Source organism: Odocoileus virginianus, chromosome 8 (assembly GCF_023699985.2).
Source record: "Odocoileus virginianus isolate 20LAN1187 ecotype Illinois chromosome 8, Ovbor_1.2, whole genome shotgun sequence".
Taxonomy (NCBI): Eukaryota; Metazoa; Chordata; class Mammalia; order Artiodactyla; family Cervidae; genus Odocoileus; species Odocoileus virginianus.
The window spans coordinates 31,509,617-31,537,511 of NC_069681.1; the positions used below are offsets into that span (position 1 = coordinate 31,509,617).

The 27,895-nt window shown below is 41.4% G+C and overlaps 1 protein-coding gene across 1 annotated transcript in view; it reads right to left on the reverse strand.

The window, feature by feature from the left end:
- Positions 1-27,895, reverse strand: part of ERCC5 (ERCC excision repair 5, endonuclease) — a 60,902-nt gene that overhangs the window by 31,485 nt on the left and 1,522 nt on the right. Inside the window, exons 2-10 of the mRNA XM_070471430.1 lie at positions 21,978-22,578; positions 18,449-18,575; positions 14,311-14,406; positions 13,699-13,803; positions 13,386-13,480; positions 4,875-5,007; positions 4,172-4,258; positions 3,131-3,227; positions 1,418-1,649 (exon numbers count right to left, since the gene is read on the reverse strand). Of these exons, the coding sequence (XP_070327531.1) occupies positions 1,418-1,649; positions 3,131-3,227; positions 4,172-4,258; positions 4,875-5,007; positions 13,386-13,480; positions 13,699-13,803; positions 14,311-14,406; positions 18,449-18,575; positions 21,978-22,455 (1,450 nt within the window). The 5' untranslated portion in view covers positions 22,456-22,578. The remainder of the gene's footprint in view (positions 1-1,417; positions 1,650-3,130; positions 3,228-4,171; positions 4,259-4,874; positions 5,008-13,385; positions 13,481-13,698; positions 13,804-14,310; positions 14,407-18,448; positions 18,576-21,977; positions 22,579-27,895) is intronic.

Here is a 27,895-nt window from a genome sequence, read left to right on the forward strand (position 1 = left end):
AATAATCAAGTTACTGATTGGAGTCCTAGAACAGCCCCTGGAATGAAAGAACAAGAGATCCTAGTTGTTCATGAGTCACAGGTTGGCAGCAGAAGAAAAACTGGCAGCAACTGGACAGGAGCTCAGATGCATGAAATCCACACGTTCTGAACGATTACACACTCACTTCAAATAGCTAATAGTCTATATGGTTTTACAAAAGGAAAGAGCTCAGAGCCTGGAATATGGATAGTTGCCCTCTGAGTGATGGGCAGTCCTAACGCATCCTTAATGCTTTTTTTTAATCAACACATGACTCCATCTTGGGGGACCAGTCAAATATCAGATCTCATCTCAAAGGTTACTTTGGGTGTAGGAACTTCAGATGCCACTTGTTATTTTGTTGTTTTAGTCGCTAAGTCATGTCCGACCCTTTGCGACCCCATGGACTGTAGCCCGCCAGGCCCCTCTGTCCATGGGATTTCCCAGGCAAAAATACTGGAGTGGGTTGCCATTTCCATCTCCAGGGGATCTTCCCAAGCCAGGGATCAAACCCATGACTCTTGCATTGGCAGGTGGGTTCTTTACCACTGGGCCATCAGGGAGACCCACTTGTTCATTTACTCTATCCCTAAACCAAAGTTTATTGCAGACTTATAGAAGTCTTTCAAGACCTAAAGTTCTTGTCAGTGTGAAACAACAACATACCAAGAAAGTCCAGAACACCTGAGTTGATGCACAAAGTCACCCATCTGCACCAGCAGAAAAGATCAGTGCCTGGAGTCTTTTCTCTTTTGCCTCTTTATTGAGAATCCTGAGAAAGTTAATCAGGAAAAATACGAGGCAGGCAAGATACCACTACACGTAGAAAGGAATTTCTAGACTCACTAAATTATTTGAAATGAGCTTTAACCACGAGAGAAAAACTAGAAGTCAACAGCCCCAATTTTTTTCAAAGGGCAGAGAGTGAGTACCTTAAATTTTGAACTTAGGAATAAAACTGCAACAAATATCTGGGGGTCAAGCCATGAGAAATCCCTTCATGCTTAAGTATTTCAAATCATGATGCTATTCAATGAAATTGTGTCTGATTTGTTTATATGTAATTTTATTGGACTTTGCAAAACAGTCCAGAATGTTCATATACTCTTAATTTTAAAAGGACAAAAAAAAAAAAATCTGTGCTTATCTGTTTATATGCCTGAAATCACCCATCCTATTCATATACAAACTTATTTACTGGAGGAACTACAAGGTTATGCTTTGCCCCACAAGATCTGTTACTATTTAACGTAGACTTAAAATCTCGTACTGCCTCAACGCAGTCCTGCCCCGACCAGCTGTGTGTGTGACACCCATCGTGGGGACGCGCGTGGTCAGTCATTCCCCTCGTAATCACTGTAACCGCGGTAGCCACTGTTCCTTCTCTCGTGGATACTGGACATCTTTTTCCACGTCGAGTCCTGATGGAAACCAGTACTGAAAGACCGGCCCAGGCGCCCGTGCTGCTTCTTGGAGATATTGTCCTCGCTCTCAGATTTGGCAATTCCCTGGGCATGTGTTGGAGGCTGTGATTCCTGTCTAATGGTTCCAAACGGAAAGTTCCAAAGGCCAAATCTTTGCCAGCTAAGTCTCTGGAATGCTATGATGCAATGCAAATTTCCTCCAACCTGAAAGAAAGAAAAAAAAAATGTTGGCTTCAGAAAACACTAGGAAACCAGTTATACTATAATCTGTGGGTTCCAACGAATTGTGTTATTTTCCCTCTTTCGTGCATGTGCGCTGTTGCACTGACTCTTCGCAACCCCATGGACTGTAGCCAACCAGGCTCCTCTGTCCATAGGATTTTTTCCCGCAGTTACCTGCATCTAAATAGTATTTATCCTTTCCAACATCATCAGATCACACTACCCAGCATCTTTCCTGACCAGCTGCCTTTACAAAAATATAACAATGTCCACAGGACCCAAGACCCCTTCCCCACCCCCATATGCCTCTCTACCTCTCACACACACTTGGCCCTCCCACATTGCCTAATCCAAACACCAAGCTCATTCCTCTTCCTCTCCCCGCTATGTGTTCTTTACATGTTAGTGGGATTATAGCAATGGGCTGTCTCCTCAACCGACAGAACATACCATTCCCTGAGAATGGCCCCCAGCAGCCTTGTCTGTAAACACGACTCTGCCCCAAGGCCACAGTTAATGCCCGGGTAGTCAGCACCTGACTCAAGCTGGGCCACCGACTACAGAACTGGGCTGGAGGCAGGCCCATCTCAGTCTAGACTGTTCTTCTGAAAGGGAGACCTAAGTTGAAAGGCGATGATCTTCAGGAAGCAAACAGAAAGACAGCTGAGAACGAGACAGAGTAGCTGCCTGCCCCTGGTAACATTTCTGCCTGGCACCCGGCTGAACGTCTTGCCTTTTTTTTTCATTTCTATTTTAAATTAGAAGATAATTACAATACTGTGGTGGTTTCTGCCATACCTCAACATGAGTCGGCCACAGGTATACATAGGTCCCCTCCCTTTGGAACGTCCCTCCCGCCTCCCACCCAGGTACCACCCCTCTAGGTTGCCACAGAGCAACGGCTTTAGCTTCCCTGCAGCATACAGCAAAGTCCCACCAGCTGTCTATTTTACATATGGTAATGTATGTGTTTCAGTGCTGTTCTCTCAAATCATCCCACCCTCTCCTTCCTCCACTGTGTCCAAAAGTCTTTTCTTTATGTCTGTCTCCTTTGCCGCCTTGCATGTAGAATCATCAGTACTATCTTTCTTTATTCCATATATATGTGTTAGTATATCATATTTGTCTTTCTCTTTCTGACATAATTTATTCTGTATAAAAGGCTCTAGGTTTATCTACTTCATTAGAACTGATTCAAATGCGTTTCTTTTTATAGCTGAGTAATATTCCATTGTGTATATGCACCATAACTTCTTTATCCATTCATCTGTCAGTGGACATCTAGGTTGCTTCCATGTCCTAGCTATTGTAAATTTCCTTTTAAAGACACGTGTCCTCAATTTTCACTTTTTGGTCTAAAACGGTATGCACTGGGTTTCTGTTATTTACAACCTAGAGTGCTGAGTAAAATAACTGCATTTTGGCCAGTTGAGAAATACTTTCTCACACACTGGTACTCTTACCTTCTTTGTCTTTCGGTACTGCAGTCCCCTCTCTAAGTGCCGGATATCTAGATATTCTGGATTTTGAGTGTTTAGATCAGTAACAATATCTGCCCATCTATTGTTAAGGAAGAATAAAGCACAATTTTCTTTCAGTTCAAAATACTTTTAAAAAAGTAATGGAACTTTTCACGTGAGCAATTTGCTACAACAGTACCGTGGCATTACTTCTCCCATCAGAGGATTATTTCATCTATTAGGTTTCCCTAAATCCTCTTTTTAATGACAGTTCTCTTTATCCAACTAATGCCAAGGTTAAAAATGATTACTCTCCATATGAAATAAAAATATATATCAACCTGTTAAGTGACATCCTGCAGGCTAATGTGGAAACATTCCATATTTTCTTTTTAATTGGAGTCAAGTATATTTTCAAAAGTTTTATAAGTTAGTATGCCTTTATTTACAAACAACATGATTGATGGTGTAGAAAATCCAAAACAATTACAAATTGCTTTGTATTTCAAATCTGTTACTAGAACTAACAACTGAATTTGATAAAGGTGTAAGATTTAAGGCCTATATAGAAAAATCCATTGTATTTTTGTATACTACCAGAAAATAATTGAGATAAGATATTTTAAAAATCAGCTTACAGGAACAATATTCAATATTGTAATAACCTAAAATGGAAAATAATTTGAAAATATATATATATAACTGAATCACTTTACTGTACACCTAAAACTCACAAAACATTGTAACTCAACTATTACTTCAACTAAATCAATTTACAACAGCATCAAAAAATATACACACTTAGGAAAAATTTTTAACAAAATATATATAAAATTCTATGCTGAGAAATACCATTGCCAAGAGAAATTAAAGCTCTAATTAAGTGGAGATAAAGTCTGTGTTTATAAAGAGAAGACTCCACATTATTCAGATGTAATGTTCCCCAAACTAAACTATGGATTCTATGGATTCTAATCTAATTAAAATTCCAACAGGCTTTTTAGCAGAAATTGAGAAAAAGTGGAGAGGGAGGGGTTAACATACTTTTTACAGTGAATAGCAGGATGTTTTCTACTTGATTCTCCAATTAAGATCCAATATTCTACTTCCTGTGGTGTGAGGGGACCCCTGCTAGATATAAAATACATTCACAGTAAGCTTCATAAAGTCATTCACTCCCTTGAAAATATTACTTTAATTATATACTGATAAAACATACACTGAGGTTTATGCAGAAATAGCATTCAGTAGCACTAGAATAGAACTGGAGTTAAGGTTTGAACAAAACTCCAAAGGCCATTAAAGAGGAAGCATAAATTAGGGTAGGGTTTGATCCCTTGTTACAAAATGCTTTTGTTTACTTGCTAAGTCGTGTCTGACTCTTTTGAGACCCCATGGACTGCCCGCCAGATTCCTCTGTCCATGGGATTCTCCAGGCAAGAATACTGGAGTGGGTTGCCACTTCCTTCTCCAGGGGATCTTCCCGACCCAGGGAGGGAACCCACCTCTCCTGCGTTTCAGGCAGATTCTTTACCACTGAGCCACCAGGGAATCCTGAGAAAAGCCTAATAAACTGAACAAAATTCTGCAAAAGATTAAGCTACAGTGTTTAAAAGGATAGTCTTACTTGGTGCAAGGAAAGAAAATCATCAAGTCTTCCAATGTCTAATGAACCAAATATTTCATAAATGCTTTCAACAATATATTTTCCTGGTAAAGTATGCACATAAAATATAAAAATACTTACCTATATGCTTTATTTGCCTTAACAGGGGTTGCTTCAAAACCAATTGGACAAAAATAATGATTTTGGCAATGATAGATATAAGCTAATGATTCATCTTTCAATCCATGAGTTAACTTCGACAAGGCCCCAGAAGCTACAAAAAAGCAAAAACAAACCAACTGAGGGACCATAATGCATTGTCTATACTTTATACAAACAACTAGTTAAGGACTCAAAGGCAGAAGAGACATTACTTGGTACAAATGGACATTGCTGTGGAAAAAATGAATAACTATTGATAGATTTTAATTAATGGATTTCAATTTTACCCTTTAGACTGAAATTCAGATAAACTGAATAGCAAACTAAATAACTGAAATATGTCCTTGATTACCAAAACCTTCAAATAACACACATGCTTGTCTACAAAAGTTAATACTTGGTATATATAGCAAGGGTCTCAACTTCTCTGGTTGTACACATCTGTCACTAGAAATTTCTAAGTAAGAATGTCCATGATAAGCATGTTTGTTTATAAACTATGTATATTGACTACTATATAAAAGATACACAAAAATAGGAATTTTTAGTTAGATTAAAATATGGACATTCAAATACATTCTTCTCAGACCACGGTGATCACTCTGCATAGCTGTCATATGCAAACATCCCAATTTGGAAACCACTGAAGTATATGGACAAATACAAACTCCAAACAAGTTCCAAAGATGAAAACTTTCTCCCATTAACACACATTACAATCCTTTCTACAAAAATCACCCAAATTAGAGGAACAGCTTTCACAAGCCAAGTGGTAAGAACATCTTTATAGAGACTGGCTGGTGAACCACCGCATCCTCTTATAACTGCTTCTCCTTGTATCTTTCCGATGGCTGCATGAATTAGTTACAAAGTAATTTCAAAAGTATTACATAAGAAACCAGTCTTGACCACCACTCAATACTTAAAGCTATTAACTGAAGTTTCATTAACTTGCATCTCCTGGAAGAAGCTAAATTATTCATGAACAAATAGCCCATTAAGACGGGAAATCCTAAAAATGGTTGAAGTACAAGAAAACTTGCAAGTTATGGCTTTTCTGATAGACTTTCTGGCCACTGAAATAGCTGAAGCCCAAGAACAGCTGGTCAATGGCTGTAACAGTGCCAAGAAGGTGGGTGCCCACTCCCAGCCCCCACAGATACACACAACTTGTGAGCTCCATGGAGACCATAACATTTCTCTCTTAAACTCTTTGTCCAAGGTTTTTTCAGCTAGGAGATTTTTACTCATAGATTCACTATAGATTTTTACTCCATTATGTGCATTCCTGCATGCAAGGTGATCTTTTCTACTACAATCTCTATTTCATAATGATAAATAAGTCTTTCGGCTGTTTTGGGTTGAGTTCCCCAGACAAACTAAAAACTGACACCCAAGGACAGTTCTAAATGAAGAATTCTAAGAACTAAAATCCAGAAGATGCTCAGTATTTCATTTCCATAGCTGAACTTGATCGTAGATATATTCCAGAATAGTAAGCAAATGTAAATAGGTTTGGACTCTTCATAAATCCAGTAAATACTAAAGATTCTTACACACATAACTGGCTTAGGAAGAACTCTTGAAATCTGTCAGATTGTGAAAATGCCAAATAAAAAGTTACCCCAGATAACTAAAACTTCCTGTGAAAGAACTTTATTGTAGCTTTTTAATGGAAATCTTTATTTCACACTTCCCTCCTTAAGTCAAATATAATCTAGAACAGTTGATTTTCTTATTGTGATTATGAATAGGAGTCACGTTAATGTCTGGAATATATTCAGGGGCAAATGAGATAGGAATGAAAGCTTGCCCTCGTTAATATTCATACTATTTCATCTGCTACAAATACTCTTCGACTATGTCCTCGTTTTCCAGAGGACACGAGGTGGGTTTTCTTCTATGGAGTAATGATCATGCTACTTGGGTATGTCTTTTGTTATTATTTCAAAGTACATGACAACGTTCTGATGGACTTAGATTGTTGTTGTTCAGTCACTAAGTCTTGTCTGACTCTTTGTGACCCCGTGGACTGTAGCCTCCCCAGGCTCCTCCGTCCATGGGATTCTCCAGGCAACAATACTGGAGTGGGTTGCCATTTCCTTCTCCAGGGCATCTTCCTGACTCAGGGATCAAACCTGGGTCTCCTGCATTGCAAGCAGATTGTTTACCAGCTGAGCCACCGGGGAAGCCCTGGATCAGGGCACCACCCTTGCTGCTACTCAGCTCTGTCGCTGAAGCTGAATGCAGCCACAGACAGAAACAGCCATGGGCCGTGTGGAAGCAAATGGATATGTCTATGTGCCAGTAAAACTCTATTTATAAAATGGGCTGCATGCTCATGGGCTGTTGTTTGCTGACCTCTAATTCAGATCAGTAATATTCAGATTTATTTTGACATGGAACTCCTTCTGCAAGGAAAGTTTACATGCCAGGCCAGTTCATAAAAAGGACCAAAGCTGTTACTGTGGCCCAAAAGGAGGTAGGGAATCCATGGGCTCACCCCTCTCCCCTCACCAGCCCTGAGGCACCGCCATAGAATTCCCAGAACTCAGCTGAGCACAGAATGAAAAATCACTGAGTGTCCTGTCAATGGAAGACCATACTCCTGATAAAGAAGCAGGAGTATGGTCTAAAGCACCTCTTTAGAAAGGCAACAGCCCATGTGCATGCTGAGACACTTCATTTGTGTCTGACTCTTTGTGACCCCATTGACTGTAGCCCGCCAGGCTCCTCTGTCCATGGGATTCTCCAGGCAAAAATACTGGAGTGGGTTGCCATGCCCTCCTCAAGGGATCTTCCTGACCCAGGGATCAAATCCATGTCTCTTACATCTCCTGCATTGCCAGGCTTTATCACTAGCGCCACCTGGGAAGTCCAGAAAGGCCACAGCAGTAGTTCTCAAACCTGAGTAGGAAGGGCTTGTTAAATAACAGATTTCTGATACCTACCCCGTCAGTTGACTGACCCAGTAGATCTGGAGTGGGGACCAATAATTTGCAAGTCTTACATGTTACCAGGTGATGCTGATATTCATCCAGGCGTCACATCTCGAGAGCCACTGGTCTAAGGTTACCAGGAAATTTTTATTGCACTCAATCCAGGAAGCAAATTAATGAACAGCTACCAACTATTGGGTTAGCCAAAAAGTTCGTTCAGGCCTTTCTGTAAGCTGTATCATGACAGTTCTGTAACAGGAAAACCTGAATTGTTTGGCCAACCCAATATATCAGGAACCATAAGGAAACAAAAGACAAGGAATGCACAGTACCTCAAGCTGCCCTCGTAGAGAAGATAAAAGAGGTGACTTGGATATAGGGTGGAAAAAATGCCATGAAAAAAGGGGGTGTAATTCAAAGGAGAAAGAGCACCTCGGGTTTAAGGAATCAAGAAGGGGGTGGCATTCAGGATAGAACAAAATCAAGTGGCAGGATTCTGACAACCCAGACAGAGGAAGGGGCGTGTGGAGAAAACCACACTACTGCACCGGAGGGGGATAGGGAAGAGCACATCGTCTGGTCCAGAAGGGAGGGCACCCCCAGAAATGCAGGGTGAAGTCAGAAAAAGGTCACCTTCTGAAACAAAAGACAGTAAACACAGCACTTAGTACATTAAGGCAGTCATCCAAGACAGTGATGCTACCCAGAGATGGAAACTAAATTCAGACTATGTGGAGTCTAAACCAGAGGATATCAAGAATCTGAAACTTCAGTGAGAAAGCAGCCACTGCCAGATGCAGAGCCATGATGCGGACGGTGTAGAGAAAGCAGACCAAAACTACCAGAATGTGCTGGCCCACTGGTCCCTGAGGGGCGGTGTGTGTCCTGAGCAGCCACTGAGAGAACGCTGGTGCCTTGGGTACTATATTTCCCACTCTCAGTTAATATATTAGCATTCTGATATTCTGTGAGCCTGCTGAGTAAGAGTCTATTCTATAAGAACAGAACTCCAGAGAACTTATCAAAATGTATTTTTATACCTTCAAAGACAAGAACCAGATTCTGTAATCTAGCAACACAGTATCATCCTGCAAGGTTCTTAGACCCTTGAATCTTCTAAATTCAACTGGTATCATGCAGGACAGTATCGAAAGACCAATCTGTTCTCGCCTGGGATGGTACGAAGGACCTGATGCTTTCAGCAAGCTACAGAGTCCCCAGAGTAGGAAAGGATATATTAGTGCCACACACAGAAAAGATTGATCCGATCTTGTGTCAAATATGAACTGGAGAAAACCAGAAGATGAGGAAAACAGAATATAAATGCACAGTCCACTCAAGATGCACTAGGACACTGTAGTTAACCAGTAGCAAGGGCCAGGGTGAGCGTATACACGAGTTACATTGGGATAGGGCAAAGGTATCTACTAGAAGAATAAAAACGAAATACATGAATGTTAGTGTAATTTTCAAGCTAGCTATAAAAAACAAATGAATCTAGATGTTCCTGGCACAAAAGCTGGTAACTAAGGGAACCAACAGTTTGACATTTTACTCTAATAAGTAATAGTAATAGGAAGTGAATAATAATAAGTGAACCAATAGTTTGACATTAATGTTGACAACTTCTGGAACAAAATTTTTGAGTCATTATTAAATACAGCTCTTAAAAAATGCTTCCACTCAAAGACAACAACAACAACAAAAATGCTTCAACTCATATTCACAGTCAAATCTGTTAATTTTTGTTAAAATCCCTGGATTTTGCTTTTATTCCATGAGTGAGGGCTTCCCAGGTGGTTCAGTAGGAAAGAATCCGCCTTCCAATTCAAGAGACGCAGGTTCAATCCCCAGGTCCGGAAGCTCCCCTGGAGAAGGAAATGGCAACCCACTTCAGTATTCTTGCCCGAGAAATCCCACGGACAGTGAAACTTGGCGGGCCACAGTCCATGAAGTCGCAGAGTTGGACGTGACCGAGTGTGCACAAGCTCAGTTCACATTTCCTGAAGATCCACAAGAAATGAGCATGTCAACCAGAAAAGAGGGAGTTCCAAAATCTAAGAAGTGTAGTCACCAGGAAAATGTAAAGGCTGCTGAAGAAAACAGGCCTGAGAGTCCTTAAAAATAATTTAGGCATGGGACTTCCCTGGTGGTCCAGCGGTTAGGACTCCGAGCTGGCACTGCAGGCAGTGTGGGCTCAATCTCTGGCTGGGGAACTGGGATCCCACGTGCTATGCCACAGGGCACCCCACCAAAAAAAATCTAAACAAATAAAAGATACATTTCAAAGTATTTTTTTTAAATGCACACTAACAACTGGCCATGGTTTTCACTACTGAATATTCCAGAGACAAATGAGAAAAGCCTATCTCTGCAACTCGGTCTTCTACAATGAGATGGAACAGGAACAACTTCTGCTCGACACAGGTTAACACTCTCCACTGGGAATACAATCAGAAGTCCCAAGGGTCACATGGGTAAAGTCAGAGAGCACACAACTAAAGCGACTTAGCAGCAGCAACAGCATCATACTTAGAATCAAAGGGCTACTGAGGGAAGTCCCTATGACCGAGGCACTGGGCAGACACATTAAAAAAGACGCAACTTCATATAAGGCTGCACACCCCAAATGCCAAACAACAGACAAAAATGACCAGTATTACAGAAATTAAGAGGAATCTTGAGTGTCAGACATAAGGCAGGGCTTGCTAAGGACCACTGAGGCTGGAAGAGGAAGATCACTGGATCTTGATCTGGATCTTGATCTGGATCGATGAATCAGTTATCCTTCAGAAAAACACACATAGAAAAAGAGACAGTGAGGGGTCAAGTCTTGTAATAGGGAAACTGAAAACAAGAACAAAACTGGGAAAATACAGTATTGAAATTCATTTGAAGAAATTATAGCAACAATTCCTCTCCTCGCATCAAAAAAAAAAAAAGAGGAGGGATGGAGAGAAGAGCCTCTTCCTCAAAGGAAAAATGCTGATGTGTGCTGCAAAGTCCATCCTCTCTTAGTTTTTCATTGCCTGATCAATTACTGAGAGAGGCTGTGTTGACAGCCTCCATGGAAAGAGAAAAAATTATTAACACAACATTTCAGGTTCCCCTTTTCACAGAGGAAGGAAAGGAAAGTGAAGTTGCTCAGTCGTGTCTGACTCTTTGCAACCCCATGGACTGTAGCCTACCAGGCTCTTCCGTCTGTGGAATTTTCCAGGCAAGAATACTGGAGTAGGTTGCCATGTCCTTCTCCAGGGGATCTTCCTGACCCAGGGGTCAAACCCGGGTCTCCTGCATTGCAGGCAGATGCTTTACTGTCTGCACCGCCAGGGAAGCTCCATGGAGAAAGGCCCCCTGCAACTGCACAGAGTTCAGTCAGTAAGAATAAAATTAACATGTATCGAGTCCTTACTCTGTCAAGCAAGGGACTAAGTATATTACAAATACATCTCCTTTTACCTTCACAGTGACCCTGTGGGGTGGAATACGGAGACAAGGTCTACACTGGCTCAGCGAATGAGAGTTTAAGCGCCTCGCTCAGATCACAGAACCAGTATGTGCAGAAACCAATATGCAGACTCCAAGTCTGCCTGACTCACAAGCAGCTTGATACGCCTGCGAAAAGGCAACAGAAATAGACCCTATCTATTCACCGTTACTCTGCGTTCAGTCCTTGATCTTGGTAAACCAGGAACTCTCTCTGCGGACAAAGACTCTGCTTGAGCAGACGTCAGTTTGATTTCGGACGCACGCAGCAGGAAGCGGCAGCAAGTGCTCGCTGAAGACAGGGGCTTAGTTTCCCAGACCCAGACTCCTAACCACCGGGCCACAGGAGCCAGCAGTTAGGGCTAAGGTTCCTAGGCTTGCCTGCCTAGTCAGGAACAAATTCAGGCGAGCAGGCAGAAGATAAAGAGTAAAGTAAAAAGTTTATTGAAAGGAAAAGTACATGGGGAAAGGCACATGGGCAAACTCAGAGAGAGAGTGGTGCCTTTAGGAAGTTAAAATCCTTTATAAAGGGGCGGTTTTCCAGATCAGTGTCTTCCCTCAGGCCAATCACCTTGCTTTGTCCCCCTCCCCACCCCCACCACGCGCCCCAGTTAATATGTCTCAGGACCCTCCCCTGGGGTGTGCACACACACCCTAGCCAAGATGGAACTCAAAGTGAAGGCTTCTGGGAGGAGCATGACTCATTATGGCCTGGAATTATCTTCTGACTTTTGACTCCAAGGAGCCTTTCTGCGCATGGGTAGTGGCTCCCTTATCAGACAGGGTTTGTTCCTTTGTTTGTCCTTGCTATGATTATTCCCTTGAGGTAAGAGACAAAGACTGGCTATATATCCTGTTTCTTGTTGGGTGTAAATTCCTCAATGGGAGCCCAGCTGTCCCTGATGTCAAGAAATGCAAAGAGGAAGCTGACTGACTATAAATTCCCCAGCCTGGAGCCCACCTATATCCTATCTCAAGTAAGGCATTGCTGAGCCTTCCTCTTAGCTGGGCTTGGACCTTGGGCTTCTGTGTCCTTCCTGGCTGAATCCAGTTTTAGCAAAAATTCTGCCAAAGTCAGTTGAGAGAGAATCCCCAACCTGGATACCAGATCAAGGTCCTTATCCTTCACTCTTAAAGCCGAACCCTTAGACTGCCTGAGATAAGACCTGTTAGACCGGTTCAGCAAGGACCCTTGATGTCTCTTCTTAATAACCTTCCATCCATGGAACCCTCGCTTTGAGAGTTGGTTTGTTGTTCCAGGTGGAGCCCGATTGCTCTCCCATGACCCAGTTCCCCATTACAACAGTCTTCAGTAGTCTTCCTTACCCTTTTGACAAGTGTCGGAAGAATGTTTCCTTTAACACTGTGTGGTAGGTTTCTGATCGTAAAGTCAAAAGGTCATTATGAAATTTTAAAAATGGAAATGTTCAAATAATGCAAATTATTTAACTAGCACATAACTAACACAATCCTGAGGATCGGCTGCATTATTCTCTGTAACAACCAAGACCCTTTTATAACAGAACTGTGTCACTTTCACAATCCGTTGTCCTGTTGTTATACATTATTACACCAGTCTAACATCAAATATTCTAAAATCCTTGCATTCCCTTTCAGGAAGAGGAACTGCAAATTCCATGCTGCTTCCGGAAAGGATTTTAGTAGCAGCAAGCTCTCTCTCTCTCTCTCTCTCTCTCTCTCTCTCTCTCTCTCACACACACACACACACACACACACACACACACACACACCCCACGGGCCCAAAAAACACACCGTGCTAAAGCAGTGTTTATGACATGCCATAAAGTTTTAAAAGTTCTACATTCAAAGAGAAAAAGAACTAAAAGATATTAAACTGTATATTGAAGAGTACTCTATATATTACCATCAATATTATCTATTACGATTTCCTCTTAGATAGAGTGATAGACTGTATTTAGAGTTTACAGCATATCCCATGAATCAAAACCAATCTTTGAGATGAATCCTAAAGCATATACCTGTGTGTGTGTGTGTGTGTGTGTGTGTGTGTGTGTGTGTGTAAATCTTCTATGTATTTACTTACCAGTTTCTCCAGCTGTTTTATTCTTCCCATGAGGCTTATATAGAACATATGAGCATCCTTTTACATGGAAGTGGTCATTAATTTGTCTAAACCACCTGAAAAATAACAAGAAGACTCACTCATAGCAACAATTCCATAACAAAGAAAGTGCTATTCCAATTTCAGTAAAATTCAGGCAGAGCCCAAGTCTGGCACATCTATCAGAAGTTGGGTTTGAACAGTTAGATACATGGTTTACTATCAATGCACACCTACAAAATTAAAATTTTGAAGAACTAGAAATAAGGTCTTCCTCTAAGCACGGGCCTCATACCTCATAAGTGTCGTGTTTCCAGTGAAGGGGCCGAACCTAATATCTTCAAATGGAGGCTGAAAGCCCAAAATGTGTAAAGCTTCTTCTTGGGTGATGGATGGAAGACTACAAAAGAAATATGGCCTTTCATTTGACAATTTCCATCATATGCAAATGCAACCTGTCCCAGTGTTACTATGTCTGTCTGATTTACAGTTTTACTAACATTTAAAATCTTTATCTTATCAAAAACAATGCATGCATATATTTTTAGCTAAAAGGTTTCAAACAAAATATGGCAGTTTTCCCCCAATTTCTAAAAAATCTGTTCTTAAAAATCTTCCATTATAGGGACTTCCCTGGCAGTCCAGTGGTTAAGAATCCACCTGCAATGCAGGGGATATGGGTTTGATTCCTGGTCGGAGAACTAAGATCCCACATTCTGCAGGACAACTAAGTATGTGCGTTGCAGCTAGGACCTGATGCAAACAATAAATAAATACATTTTTTTTAAAGAATATTTTAAAAAATCTTTCATTATTCCATATTTCAAAATCTTCCATTATAGCAAAAGCAAGACCAAATAACTTCTCAATTTGGAGTTTAGAGACAGTAATCAATTATCATACTTACTTTCCAGCTCCCATTGTGCTATATAAGAAATTCCAACAAGAAACTAGTGAGGAGATGCCACAAGAAGTCTTATATTGTGGTCGGCTTATGCAGTACCTGAAAAAATAAGACTGCTTTCTTCACTTGAATAAACACAAAATACACTCATAGAAACATAACACTCATGACAACTCAGCATGTTAGCATCATGAAAACTTTGATCATGGTCCCATTTCTCCATCAGGCTAGAAGGACGTTGCGGTTGAGCCGCCGAGAAGGAGAACTACCATGTCCACTGCTCTGGCAAAACCTCAGATGCGTGGCCTCCTGGCCAAACGTCTGCGATTTCATATTGTTGGAGCGTTCATGGTCTCCCTGGGGTTTGCAACTTTATATAAGTTTGCTGTGGCTGAACGAAGAAAGAAGGCATATGCAGATTTCTACAGGAATTATGATTCCATGAAAGATTTTGAGGAGATGAGGAAGGCTGGTATTTTTCAGAGTGCAAAGTGATTTGGAATATAAAGGATTTCTTGGTTGAGTTCCATGGAAGTTTGTCACTTTCCTGTGTTCCTGAACTATGAAACTATGACTATCTGGGGTGAGAAAGTCTCTCAATAAATAAACAATTAACAAAAAAAAAAAAAAGAAAAGAAAACTTTGATCATTTAAACCAATGTTAAATATTTATCCATTTAAAGTATTTTCATATTTGTTAAACACATTATAAATGCATAACTGGCTCAAGTGGTAAAGAACACTCCTACCAATGCAGGAGCTCAGAAGATGCAGGTTCAACCCCTGGGTCAGGAAGATCTCCTGGAAGAGGAAATGGTAACCTACTGCAGTATTCTTACCTGGAAAATCCCGTGAACAGAGAGGCCTGGAGGGCTTTAGTCCACAGGATTGCAAAGAGTTGGACACAACTGAGCATGTATGCATTATAAATGCATAACAATAAATCACGCTTTTTAAGAATGATGGCTAAGTACAACTAAAGTGAATATCACCCAGACAAATGGAAAAAAAATTACAGATATATAAATTTAGATGTCAACTCCTAAAATTTCAAAGAAAACTCCTAGTTGAGCTACATGTATGACTATTTGCAACTTCAGCCGTAGGAATTCTTTATATTGTCTGGATATTAATCCCCTATCAGATACATGATCTGCAAACGTTTTCCCCCACCTTGTAGGCTGCCTTTTCACTTTACTGATTGTTTCCTTTGGTGCACAGAAATGTTTAAGTTTGATGTAGTCCCGTTTGTCTATTTTTGCCTTTGTTACCTGTGCTTTTGGTGTCATAACCCAGAAAGTGAAAGTGAAAGTCACTTAGTCCTGTCCGACTCTTTGCGACTCCATGGATTATACAGTCCATGGAATTCTCCAGGCCAGAATACTGGAGTGGGTAGCCTTTCCCTTCTCCAGGGGATCTTCCCAACCCAGGGATCAAACCCAGGTCTCCTGCATTGCGGGCAGATTCTTTACCAACTGAGCTATCAGGGAAGCCCTGAAATCACGGCCAAATCCAATGTCATGAAGCTTTTCCCCTATGTTTTCTTCTAGAATCTTATAGCTTTAGGCCTTACATTTAGGTCTTTAACCAATTTTGAGTTAATTTTTGGGTATGACATGAAGTAAGTGTCCAGTTTCATTCTTTTGCATGTGGATATCACAGCACCATTTTCCAAAGACACTATCATTTCCCCATCTTGTGGTCTCGGCACCCTTGCAGATTATTTGCCTATTTGCGTGAATGTTTATTTCTAAGCTCAGTTCTGTTCCATTGGTCTGTGTCTGTCTTTATGTTGGCACCACACCATCTTGGTTATTGCAGCTCTGTAACATGTTTTGAAATCAGGAGGTGTGTGGCCGGTGCTGCCCTCCTGTAAGCACCACCTTTCCTATAAATCCCTAGAGGCGGAGTCCTCAGCTGGCATACCGGGGGCACGATAATCAAGTAGCGATCAGCACAGTGTTTTCTGCAACCCTCCCTACATTTCTGTAGTGCTGACCTGGATCTCCTCAAAGAAACTCAGATTCTTCCCCTCTCACTCCACGGCTCATACCCCGAGATTTAACCAGAGTCACCAAACGGTTCGGGGATGTCACCTGAAATGTAGAGCAACCTGCATTGTTCAAGGCCAGCAGCAGTCTATGAGGTCTCAGTATCTCCTCTGTTAATACAGAACGTATGGGATCTGATGAGTACGTATTAGAGCTGATGGTTTGGGGACGTTGCTATTTCTTTGTTTCAGGGAAGATAGAGGATTTCCTGCTTTTCATTTTGTTGTTATTGTTTTCATGGGTTTGAGGGAACGAGTGGAGTAAAAAGACCTTACTCTGTCACGTTTCAATCTCCCTCCTCCATCTTACACACGTCTTCACAAATCCCTGGGATCAAGTTTAGGCACTGTTAAGATTTTTCATACTTCCTCCTCAGTCCAAACTTGTTTACTGGTCTTGTTCATGACCAGCTTAAAACTTTTACTGACATTCTACTATCTCCTGTGGGTCTTTCCATTCCATCTCTAATCTTATAACATTCTCCAGGAAATATGGTTGTCATCCAGGTAATTTTTCCCCTTAGGTTATTTCTCACATCTATCTTTCCTCATCCAAGTCTTTATGGCCTTATGTTACACTATTAAGAATAATTACTCATATATGTGGTTATATAAGTCAAAGGGATCCAGAACAAAATGCATAAAACCTCGCTCCAAAGAAACTAAAATTAATGTTTTTTATCTGTGTCACTTCTGCAATACAGTCTACCAGTTTATCTTTGTAAGATACACTTTTGTTAACAAAGCATCAGTGGATTATCTCTACCCCAGAAAAAAGTTCTAAACCCTTAGCCTGACATCCAAGAAATAGACTGTGGAAGCTGTTAGAAAGAAAGAACAAGGACTCTGGAGTCCAATTCTCTTCAGTTTCAAGGCAAGATCTACATATTTGCCATGTGATGTTGGGTAAGTTTCTTAGCTGCTCTGAACCTCACTCCAGATAGACCAGTCTACTCTTCATTACCACCCTGCCAGACACTTTGCTACCATCCATTCAAAGACCTTTAGACTCTCTACTTCCTCATTTTCCTTTCTTAAGCCTCAGCTCCTCTGTGAAGCGCTTCAGTGATCATTACCTCCTCTCGTGTTGGTTGTTTATACCCACCCATCATCTGGCCAAGTTCCTGAGATATTTGACACTTTTCTCTCTTCTCAACTAGATTGTTTTCTGCCTCTCTGCACTCAGCCCACAGCAAAGCATCCAATATTTATAAAATAAGAGAAAGAAATCGAATATTTCTAAAACATCACACAAAAGAATTTTTAAAACCTCCAGTCACAGATTAGTAGTACTTAAAAGCTATCATGACTTAAACATCCTTTTCTTTAGAATAGTACCTCTATGTTAAGGCCATCAAACAGCCCCAGCTGCTAAGTGGAAGATCTTCTCATTAAAGGAATGCCAGTTAGTAAAGGCAGAAGAAAGGATAGAATTTTGAAAAATCTCCATTTTACAACAGGATTCAGGCAGGGGTCATCAGTGGGTTTGGTGACACTAGGTAAAAAGTTGATGGTTATCTAGATGTTAGCTCAATGCCACTGTCAACAGTGTGATGACTTGATGGCTACAGAGGGAAGAAAGGAATCTGACAGTGTGGCTAACGCTGTGGCCCCCTTAATCCAGTGATCACTCTTAGAGCCTCTAATCCTGAATGAGCAGACTCCACATACTTTCTGATGGGATACAGTATGAAGGACGCAAGGTCACCAAGACAGCATTCTTGCCCCCAAATATTCAACCAGAATCTAATCACGTCTTTACATCTAACTTCCGGTTTACGAGGACCGCTATGTGTGTGCTGGGCAGCCCAGTCGTGTCCGACTCTTTGGGACCCCATGAACTGCAGCCCTCCAGGCTCCTCTGTCCCTGGTATTTTCCAGGGAAGAATACTGGAGTGGGTTACCATTTCCATCTCCAGGGGATCTTCCTGATGCAGGGATCGAACTCACATCTCCTGCATTGGCACATGAGTTCTTTACCACTTTACCAGGGAAGCCCAAAAATGAGATACTAAGCAAATATTTGTTAACTTCATTAAGTATGACAGTGGTACTGTAGTTAGGTAAAAAAGGTCAATTTTTAGCGATTACCATCGTCTGAGGTCTAATACTTTCCGCTGCTTAATATCTTCAAGAGGAGAATACTGAGGCCACTCCCTTTGATGTCTTCCTTTCTTATCTGAAGTTTTTTTCTTGGAAACTTGCTTCTTTCCATTGCCTGGAACACAAGAGTATAAAAATGAGGTATGATGAAGCAAGCTCCCAAAACAATACAATTAATCATGTAACAAAATATCAAAGTAGTTAGGTCTAACAATGCTATTCGCAAACATATTGAAGACCCACATGTATCTTCAAGAATACCCTACTGCTTTAAAGAAAGGGATAGAGAATAAAAGCACATTTAAACAACCATGAATGTTATTTCCTATCAGGTTCTTATATTTTAATTCCTGAGCTAGTCACTTAGCTAGCAAAAGAATCAATCACAAAATGCTTAGCCACATCTAGAAAATCAAATTAGCAATGGTAAAATATTTAACGAGACCAATTTCCAGAAAATGAATCCTTTCTATAAAACAATAAAACCACATTAACGTTACTCTGTTGAGAAAGTAAAAGCAGCAGATCCAATAATCTGATGATGTGATGTTTAAAAATAGCTCCAGGCCTACAGAGACTACAAAATGAATTAAGAATGATGCATACAAGTACATTATTAAAATGCAACTTTAGCACCAGGAGCCAGAATGGAAAACAAAGTCTCCTTTCTGTGTGCTAGTAGGTATATATGTGTGCACAGACAGACACGCAGACACCACACATTCTCCAAAAGACACAAAAGACAACACAGTGGTTATCTATGGGGAGAGGGAAAACTGGGAGCCTTACCAAAGGAGGACAAAAGTAAATTTTTATACTCTTTGATTTTTATACTTTTTTGTTTCCTTTCAGTGGATCACCCAGTCAAAAAAAATATAAATTAAAATATTATTAATGAACATCCAAGCCTCATTTCACTAAAACACCATGAACATTTCAGATAGTTATGTGCACTTTATATCTTTATTTTTATTTTCGATCTCACCGCACGTGGGATCTTAGGTTCACAGACCAGGTATCCAACCCACGCCCTCTGCATTGGAAGTGCAAAGTCTTAACCACTGGATCACCAGGGAAGTCCTAGCTAGGTGCACTTTAAAATCTCTCACACGTATTACATTTTAAACCAAACCAATCTGCTATAAAAATTAAATAAAAGCTAAGGTTTCATTTTCATGAGTCAGTCATAAATTAGAAAATATAGATTATAGAGATACATGTTTAGAAAACAAATGTGGAAGAAGATCCATTTTCTTCATTCAAGATGTTCTACAATGAAACTATCTGGCACCCAAAACCAGCTGGAACCATAAGACCTACTGCATAGCACAGGGAACTATACTCAAGAATTTGTAATAACTTGTAAGGGGAAAGAATCTGAAAAATATATATATATGTATAACCCAACCACTGAGCTGTACATCTGAAACAACATGACACTGTAAATCAACTATACTTTAATATAAAAAATTAAAAAGACTGAGGTCATATGTCCTCTGTCCACAATGGAACTAAATTAGACATTGGTATTTAGAAAAACCCTCAATATATGGAAATAACATAGCATACTTCTAAATAAGGTATTTATCAAAGAAAAAATAATAAGGGAAATTGGAAAATAGTTCAAATTAAATGACAGTTAAAAATAAAGTGTATTAAAATCTATGGTCTTCAGCAGAAACAGAACTCGAAGTGAAAGTGTTAGTTGCTCAGTGGTGTCTGACTCTTTGTGACCCCAGGGACTGTAGCCCACCAGGATCCTCTGTCCATGGGATTCTCCAGGCAAGATACTGGAGTGATTTGCCATTTCCTCCCCCCGAGGATCTTCCAGACCCAGGAACTGAACCTGGGTCTCCTGCATTGCAAGAGGATTCTTTAGCATCGGAGCCGCCAGGGAAGCCCAAAACAGTCCTTAGTGAGCAATTTTAGAGCTTTTAATACTTACACAGAAAAGTCTTGCACCAGGAGGATAGAAAATAAAGAACACAGTAAACCCAACATAACAGGAACAACACAGTAAAGAGCATAAATCAGTGAAACAAAAAACAGACAATTCAGAAAATTAGCAAAGCTAAAAGCTGGTTATTTGAAAAGGCAAACAAAGCTGATACATCCACCGCTAGAAAGAAAAAGAACACAACCTACCAACATCAGGGATGAAAAAAAGAGTTATCACTAAAGACCCCCAGGTGTGAGAGGGATAAAAGGAACTGTTAGGAACAACTTTATGTCAGCACCTTGACAATGTAGACGAAATGCACAGACTAAACTGACAGAACCAATGGGAATTAAGACAACTCCATAACTGTATTCAGAGATTGTTATTACCCCTCTGAAAACCCCTCAGAAAACAGGAAGAAAGAACACTTCCCTACATGTCTTAGGGGACCTGAACAGATATTACAAAAAAAAAATTATAGACCAATCACCCACAAATACACAAAATGAAATTCCAATGACTCCCCAGGAATTACAAATTTACAAAACAGTCTGTGAAACAAGTTGATTTTGTCAATGAATGAGCAGATGGACAGAGGTTTTACAAAATGATCCAAAAAGCCAAGAAATAATACAAACCTGCCTCTTTCTAGCTGTGTAAGTGTATCCCAAAATTTATCCCCTCTATGCCTCCATTCCTTCACCTATAAAATGAAAACAGGACCTACCTCATAAAACTCCAGCCTTACTGTGAGTTCCAAAGACATGAAGGGCATTAGTATGTGCTCCAGAACCACCGCATCGCAATAGTGAAGACGGTACACTGCACCCCCTTACATTGTGCAGTGCGCAACCTACTCGGTGGTGCCTGCACACCCTGCTGAGTGCTCAAAACTTTTTCACAACAACAGAAAAGTCAGAATGTTATATAGTAACAAAGAAAACGAGATGCTTAATTGGGAAATATGAATTCACATCCCTGCAAAACTAAATACTGTGCTATTCTAGCCACCTCATTACCCATTTCTAAATTACTGAGTGCTTATCTGTAATACTTCCGTTAAACAGCACTCAGATTTGGCCCAAGCTCTCAAAACACAAGGGTTAAGTTTGAAATTTCCAATGGCAACACATTAATGAACAAAGTGTCTTACACCCAAGGTTATTTTTTTAAACTATAATGAAATACCAACTCGATGGACATGAGTTTGAGCAAGCTCGGGGAGTTGGTGATGGACAGGGAAGCCTGGCGTGCTGCAGTCTATGGGGCTGCAAAGAGTTGGACACGACTGAGCGACTGAACTGAACTGATGATGAAAAAGAAACACAATGAAAGTGTTAGTCACTCAGCTGTGCCATCTTTTTGTTACTCCATGGACTGTAGCCCGCCAGGCTCCTCTGTCCATGGGGATTCTCCAGGCAAGAATATTGGAGTGGGCTGCCATTCCATTCTCCAGGGGATCTTCCTGAACGGGGAGTCCTGTATCACAGGAAAATATGCCTAACTGCAAGTTTAAACAAGTGATAATGCTTGTTTTCTCCTTATTTACACTTGGGAACATCCAGGCTCCTTCCTCACCTGATTTGTGTTTCAAATTCATGGTCACTCCATCAAATTCGGATTTATCAATTTCCCACGCTAGAGGTAGCTTGCCCAGGCTGTTGGATAAGTTCTCCAAGCTGTTTTCTTCATTGTAGATGATGTCCGAAGTACTGGCCGAGATGCCAATGTACCTTGAGGAATTATTTGCTGCAGATAAAGAGGTACTGTCGGAGAGGCAAGAAGAGCGGGCTGGATTTGGAGTTTTATAGATTGAGGTGGCCTGGTTGAGAAAAGCATAGTCTGAACAGATGGCGTAAATCTTCTCCCGAGTGTGGGTCACTGGACAGCCCCACGGATAATGACCATCTCCTCTGGGACCCAGGGGTTCTCCGGAGGTGCGGGTGCAGAAAGACTGAACGGCACCTTGCAGGCTCTCTTCGGGAGACCGTCTCTCGGACTTGTGCTCACCATTTCCAGAATCATCTGCCCCTTCTGCTTCTGCAACGTTAGGCATTGAATGCAACTATGAAAGTTCTGTTGTGAGGAAGAGGGTGCCACGCTTTCTATTTCTTGAGAAACAGCTGTGACAATCGTTTATAGTATTCTGCAAAAACGTGAGAGCTGCAAAAACGGGCTCCTAAGGAAAGAGGGAGGAGACAGAAAGATCAACAACCCACTAGACACTGCAAAATGCAAACACATATTCTAAGTGTTTCACAGGCCTGCATTCGATAAATATTTATTTCACAACTACTATACGCTTAAGTCGTGATCCCTCACCATCTGGTTAAAAATTATTTTTAAATGATGTTTTAGTATAATAAAGGATAAGATGGTTGGACATTATCACTGATTCAGTGGACATGAACTTGCACAGACTCTGGAAGATAGTGAGGGACAAAGAGGCCTGGAGGGCTATAGTCCATGAGGTCACAAAGAGTCGGACACGACTTAGTGACTGAACAACAAATAGGATAACAAAAGGGCTAATGACTCCATTTCAAGATGGGCAAAATATTTGCACAGTCATTTCTCCAAAGATGATGTAGCAATGATCAATAAGCACATAAAAAGATGTGCATCACTAGCCATCATGGAAACGCAGATCAAAACCACAATAAGATATGACCCCATATTGATCCAGGCGGCATGAATCAAAAAGACAGATAATCATAAGAATAGAGGAGGAAGTGGAGAAATTGGAATCCATACAATGTTGGTGGAAATGCAAAATGCTCCAGTGACTTTGGAAAACAGTTCCTTAAACGTTATACATAAAGTTGGCATATGATCCAGCAATTTCACTCCTCGGAATATATCTAAGAGAACTGGAGACATCTGTCCACACAAATGTCCAGAGCAGTACTACTCATAAAACAGCTAAAAAAAAAAAAAAAGGAAACAACCCAATTCTCATCAATCGATGACTGGATAAATAAGATGTAGTCTATCCATACAATGAAATACTATTGGACAGTAAAAAGAAACGAAATACTGATCCATGTTACAACATGGATGAACCTTGAAAGCATTATGCTAAGTGAAAGAAGCCAGTTGCAAAGGACCAGAGAGCGTGTAACTCCTTTTACATGAAATGCTCAGATTGGGAAAAGCCACACTGACAGAAATTAGATTAGGGATTACCTAAAGGCTTGTGAGGCGAAAGGGGATTGGGAGTGATGGGGTTTCTTCCTGGAGGAATGAAAATGTTCCCTGACTGTGATGATGAATGCATACTTTGTGAATGTAGTAAGAGACACTGAACTGTACACTTTAAACAGGTGTGCCGGGCTCCTCCTCATTAGAGAAGATGCCCACGCCCTTTTCTCTCCGGGTGTGTATCTCTGCCTCCTTTCTGTCTTAAATAAACAACCATTTCTCTGTGTGCTCTCCCAAAATAAGTAATAAAGAAATAAACATAAGTAGATAGAAATAAATAAATAGGTGAATTTATGGTGTATAAGTTTCCCTGGTGGCTCAGTGGTCAACAATCCACCTGCAAGGCAGAAGCTATAAAAGACTGGGGGTTGTATCCCTGGGTCAGGAAGATCCCCTGGAGGAGGGCATGGCAACCCACTCCAGTGTTCTTGCCTGGAGAATCCCATGGACAGAGGAGCCTGGCAGGCTACACTCTATAGGGTCACAAAGAGTCAGACACAACTGAAGCGACTTAGCACGCACACGCACATGGTGTATACATATCTCAAAACTGCTTCCATCACCACAATGAATTATAGCCTGTAGAAATCCTAGGAGTAGCGGATCTCTCGACAGGAAGCTTTGAGGGTTTTTCCTTCTTCCTCGTCTCCTGATGTGATGATTGGAGGAAAATTCAAAAAGAAGCTCTGGGTAGGGCTTCCCTGGTGGCTTAGCGGTAAACGAGCTGCCTGCAGGAGACAGGGTTGGATCTCTGAACCAGAGAGATCCCAGGCCAGGGAGCAACTAAGCCTGTGGGCCACAACTACTGAGCCTGTGCTCTAGAGCCTGCAAGCCACAGCTACTGAAGCCCACACGCCGAGAGCCCTTGCTCCGCAACAAGCCCAGATGCCACCGAAACGAGAAGGCCCCCCTCTCTGCAATTTGAGAGAAGCTCACGCAGCAATGAAGACCCAGCACAGTCAAAAATAAAATAAATAAATGAAACTAATAAAAAAGAGAGAGAGAGAGAAGCAGATCTGTGTATCTGAGGTCGTACAGGCCAAACTTGAAGCTACTCTCTTAGCAGATGCCCTAGCAAAGCATTTCTTTTTAAAAAAGTTCTGTTGAAGTACAGTTGATCTACAATGTTGTATTAATTTCTGCTGTACAGAAAAGTGACTCAGCTATGCTCACACACACATACACACACGCCCTTTTGCATGTCCTTTTCCAGTATGGTTTATCACAAGATATTGAATATAGCTCCCTACTAGCAAAGCATTTCCTACTTCTTTTCTGTTATTCTCATGCCTTTCACTAAAAGTGGAATAGGTGATGGGGAATAGAGAAAGGTCTTATTTCTGGGTTGGAGTTCTGCGGGTGGGTTGCAGGAGGGTGGGACATTACTCAGAGCATGCGGCCATGGTAAGGGGCAGTGAATAAAGGTGTAGGGGGCTGGCCGGGTGGGTCAGGGTAGAGAGAAATGTTCCAGGCCCTGTCTTGTTATCTCTTCATCTCAGATTTAGCCTCTACTTTGACAGAGCTTCCTTCCTCAGATTAAATGGAATTTTGCCTATGGGACCAGCTCTCTGTGCAGCAGGATGGGGATGTCTGAACAAAACTAATCTGGAACATATATAAGAGAATATATATGCGTGCTGCAGTCCATGAGGTCACAAAGAGTCAGACAAGACAGCGGCTGAACAGCAACAGAATAGGAGAATATTCTTATCAGAAACATCAGGATGAATGGGAATGAAGTCTAAAAGGGAGGGGATTTATGTCTATGTATGGGCTTCCCAGGTGGCGCTAGCGGTAAAGAATCCACCTGCCAGTTCAGGAGACACAGAGACTTGGGTTGGATCCCTGGGTCAGGAAGACCTCGTGGAGTAGGAAGTGGCATCCCACTCCAGTACTCTTGCCTGGAAAATAAACTCCACAGGCAGAGGAGCCTGGGGGGCTACAGTCCACGGGGTCGCGAAGAGTTGGACACGACTGAGGACATGCTGATGTATAGGCGATTCACTGGGCTGTACCTTAGAAACTAGCACAACATTGGAAAGCAATCAGACTCTCATAAAATTTTATTTAAAAACAAGAGACATAGAGAAAGGGAAATCACTGCATTTGTGTATAAATAAGACCAGAAAGACCATAGCACTTGATTAATAAGAGTGTAACAGTCTGGTTTTGTTTGTGTTTGGAGTTTGTTTGCTTTTAAATAATGGTCACTCACAAGAATGATCTTTTTCATTGCACTTTCACCAAAAAAAAAAAAACACAAAGATCATCAACAAAAGGACATGTTTTTCTATAGACTGTCAACCAAAGCCAAGAGTAAAACTTGGGAGTGCTATGAAAACTTTCTCACCTGAACCACTACTGATGGAAATTTCTCTTTGAAGAAATTTCTCTTTGAAAAATTGTCATATTTATAAATTTTATCACCTAAGTAAAACAAATTAGAGAAAAATGTTGCAAAATACCAAAAGATATCACACAGAAGAGGAGGATTATCCAAACCCCAGGACCAAAACCCTGCTGCTGTTGATTTCCTCATTATTTACCTGTACTTGCGTGCTAAGTCACTCAGTCATGTCTGACTCTAGGACCCCGTGAACGTCAGCCCACCCGGCTTCTCTGTCTGACCCACGTCTCTTCTCCCCATGACAGCGACAGCTCCATAAAGCCCAGGGCGCTGGTGTTATTGTATCCTCAGAGTTTCTCAGACATGAGCTAAGCACAAATTATTACTCATCATAGACTCATGGTGGAGGTCAATTCATATATTAGATTGTAATCACAGCCTCAGGAAATGCCTAGGTACAGAGGGGCAGGCTGTCCCTCCACTGAACGGCCTTCACCTCACATGATATTATCACATCTTCTTTTGCCCGTATTTTTATAAACCATTTATTTCTGCTCCTAGTTCCCTGTCCACTCCCACGCATTGACATTTCTAACCTGACCTGTGCACAAATAATGGAAAGTAAACCGTGTATACATATGTGATCATGTAACTCCACTGCCTAAAACCCTCTGCTCTTAGAACAAACAGCAAACCTGGCGTGATCTCTCTCTTTACCTCCATCTCACTCTCCTCTCCCCATGGACCATGTTTCCTTTCTCTGAATGCTGTCTCCTCCCTCTTCTCCTTTATTTACTTAATTCCCCTTATCCTGCATGTGCTGTGTGCTAAGTTGCCTCAGTGGTGTCCACAGCTTTGCGACCCCATGGACTGTAGCCCACAAGGCTCCTCTGTCTGTGGGATTCTCCAGCCAAGAGTACTGGAGTGGGTGGCCATTTCCTTCTCCAGTGGATCTTCCCCACCCAGGGATGGAACAGGAGTCTTCTGCCTTCACAGGCAGATTTGTACTCTGAGCCTTCACAGGTCTTACCAGGGTGCAATTCTAGATCGTGTGTGTTTATATGATGAATGTCTGTTTCCTGCAAATCTGGTTTTCCTGACCTACTCTATCCCCAGGGTGATTTGTAAAAGTCTCATCAACAGATATATATTTAAGCCCCTGCACCATCCTAGGCATTATTGTAAGCCCAGGATTAGGAGCCTGGATTGCAGGAGGGCTTACCAGGAGTGGCTCTAGCAATCAGGACCTGGAGTTCTAGGCAAGGGGACTCTTTCTCCTCCCAGGTTCTCATGGGTGAGAACTGAGGTTCCCTCATCCAGTAAAGGACGCCAAGCTCTATGAAGATCTACTAGTAAGAAAGATTGCAGGGCCTAAGCCTCAGGACTTATTTATTCATAAAGTCCTATCAGAAGCAACAGAAAGAAAGTGAAATCGCTCAGTCGTGTCCGACTCTTTGCGACCCCGTGGACTGTAGCCTACCAGGCTCCTCGGTCCATGGGATTCTCCAGGCAAGAATACTGGAGTGGGTTGCTATTTCCTTCTTCAGGGGATCTTTCACACCCAGGGATCGAACCTGGGTCTCTCACATTGCAGGCAGACGCTTTAACCTCTGAGCCATCAGGGAAGCTAACAGAAGTACTCTTTAACTCCGTGTAGAAGAAATCTCATCAAATGGCCAGCTTCAAATGCACCGCTGGAAGAACAAGTTTCGTCACTGAAAGGAACTGCTCTGTAAAACAAACTATAAAATCCACTATTCATGGCCTCGTTACACTCTTTTACTGGTTGTATTTTAAATCCTTGTTTTTAAGCATCAGGTTTGCTTAGAGAACGAAGTATCTTTAAAAGTCTTCCAGTAAAGGCTTCCATGTAGGACAACTAATGGGATCTATATATCTTGCCCGAGGCCGCTGAGACAAGGGGCTGCGAAGGACTTAAGGATGTAAT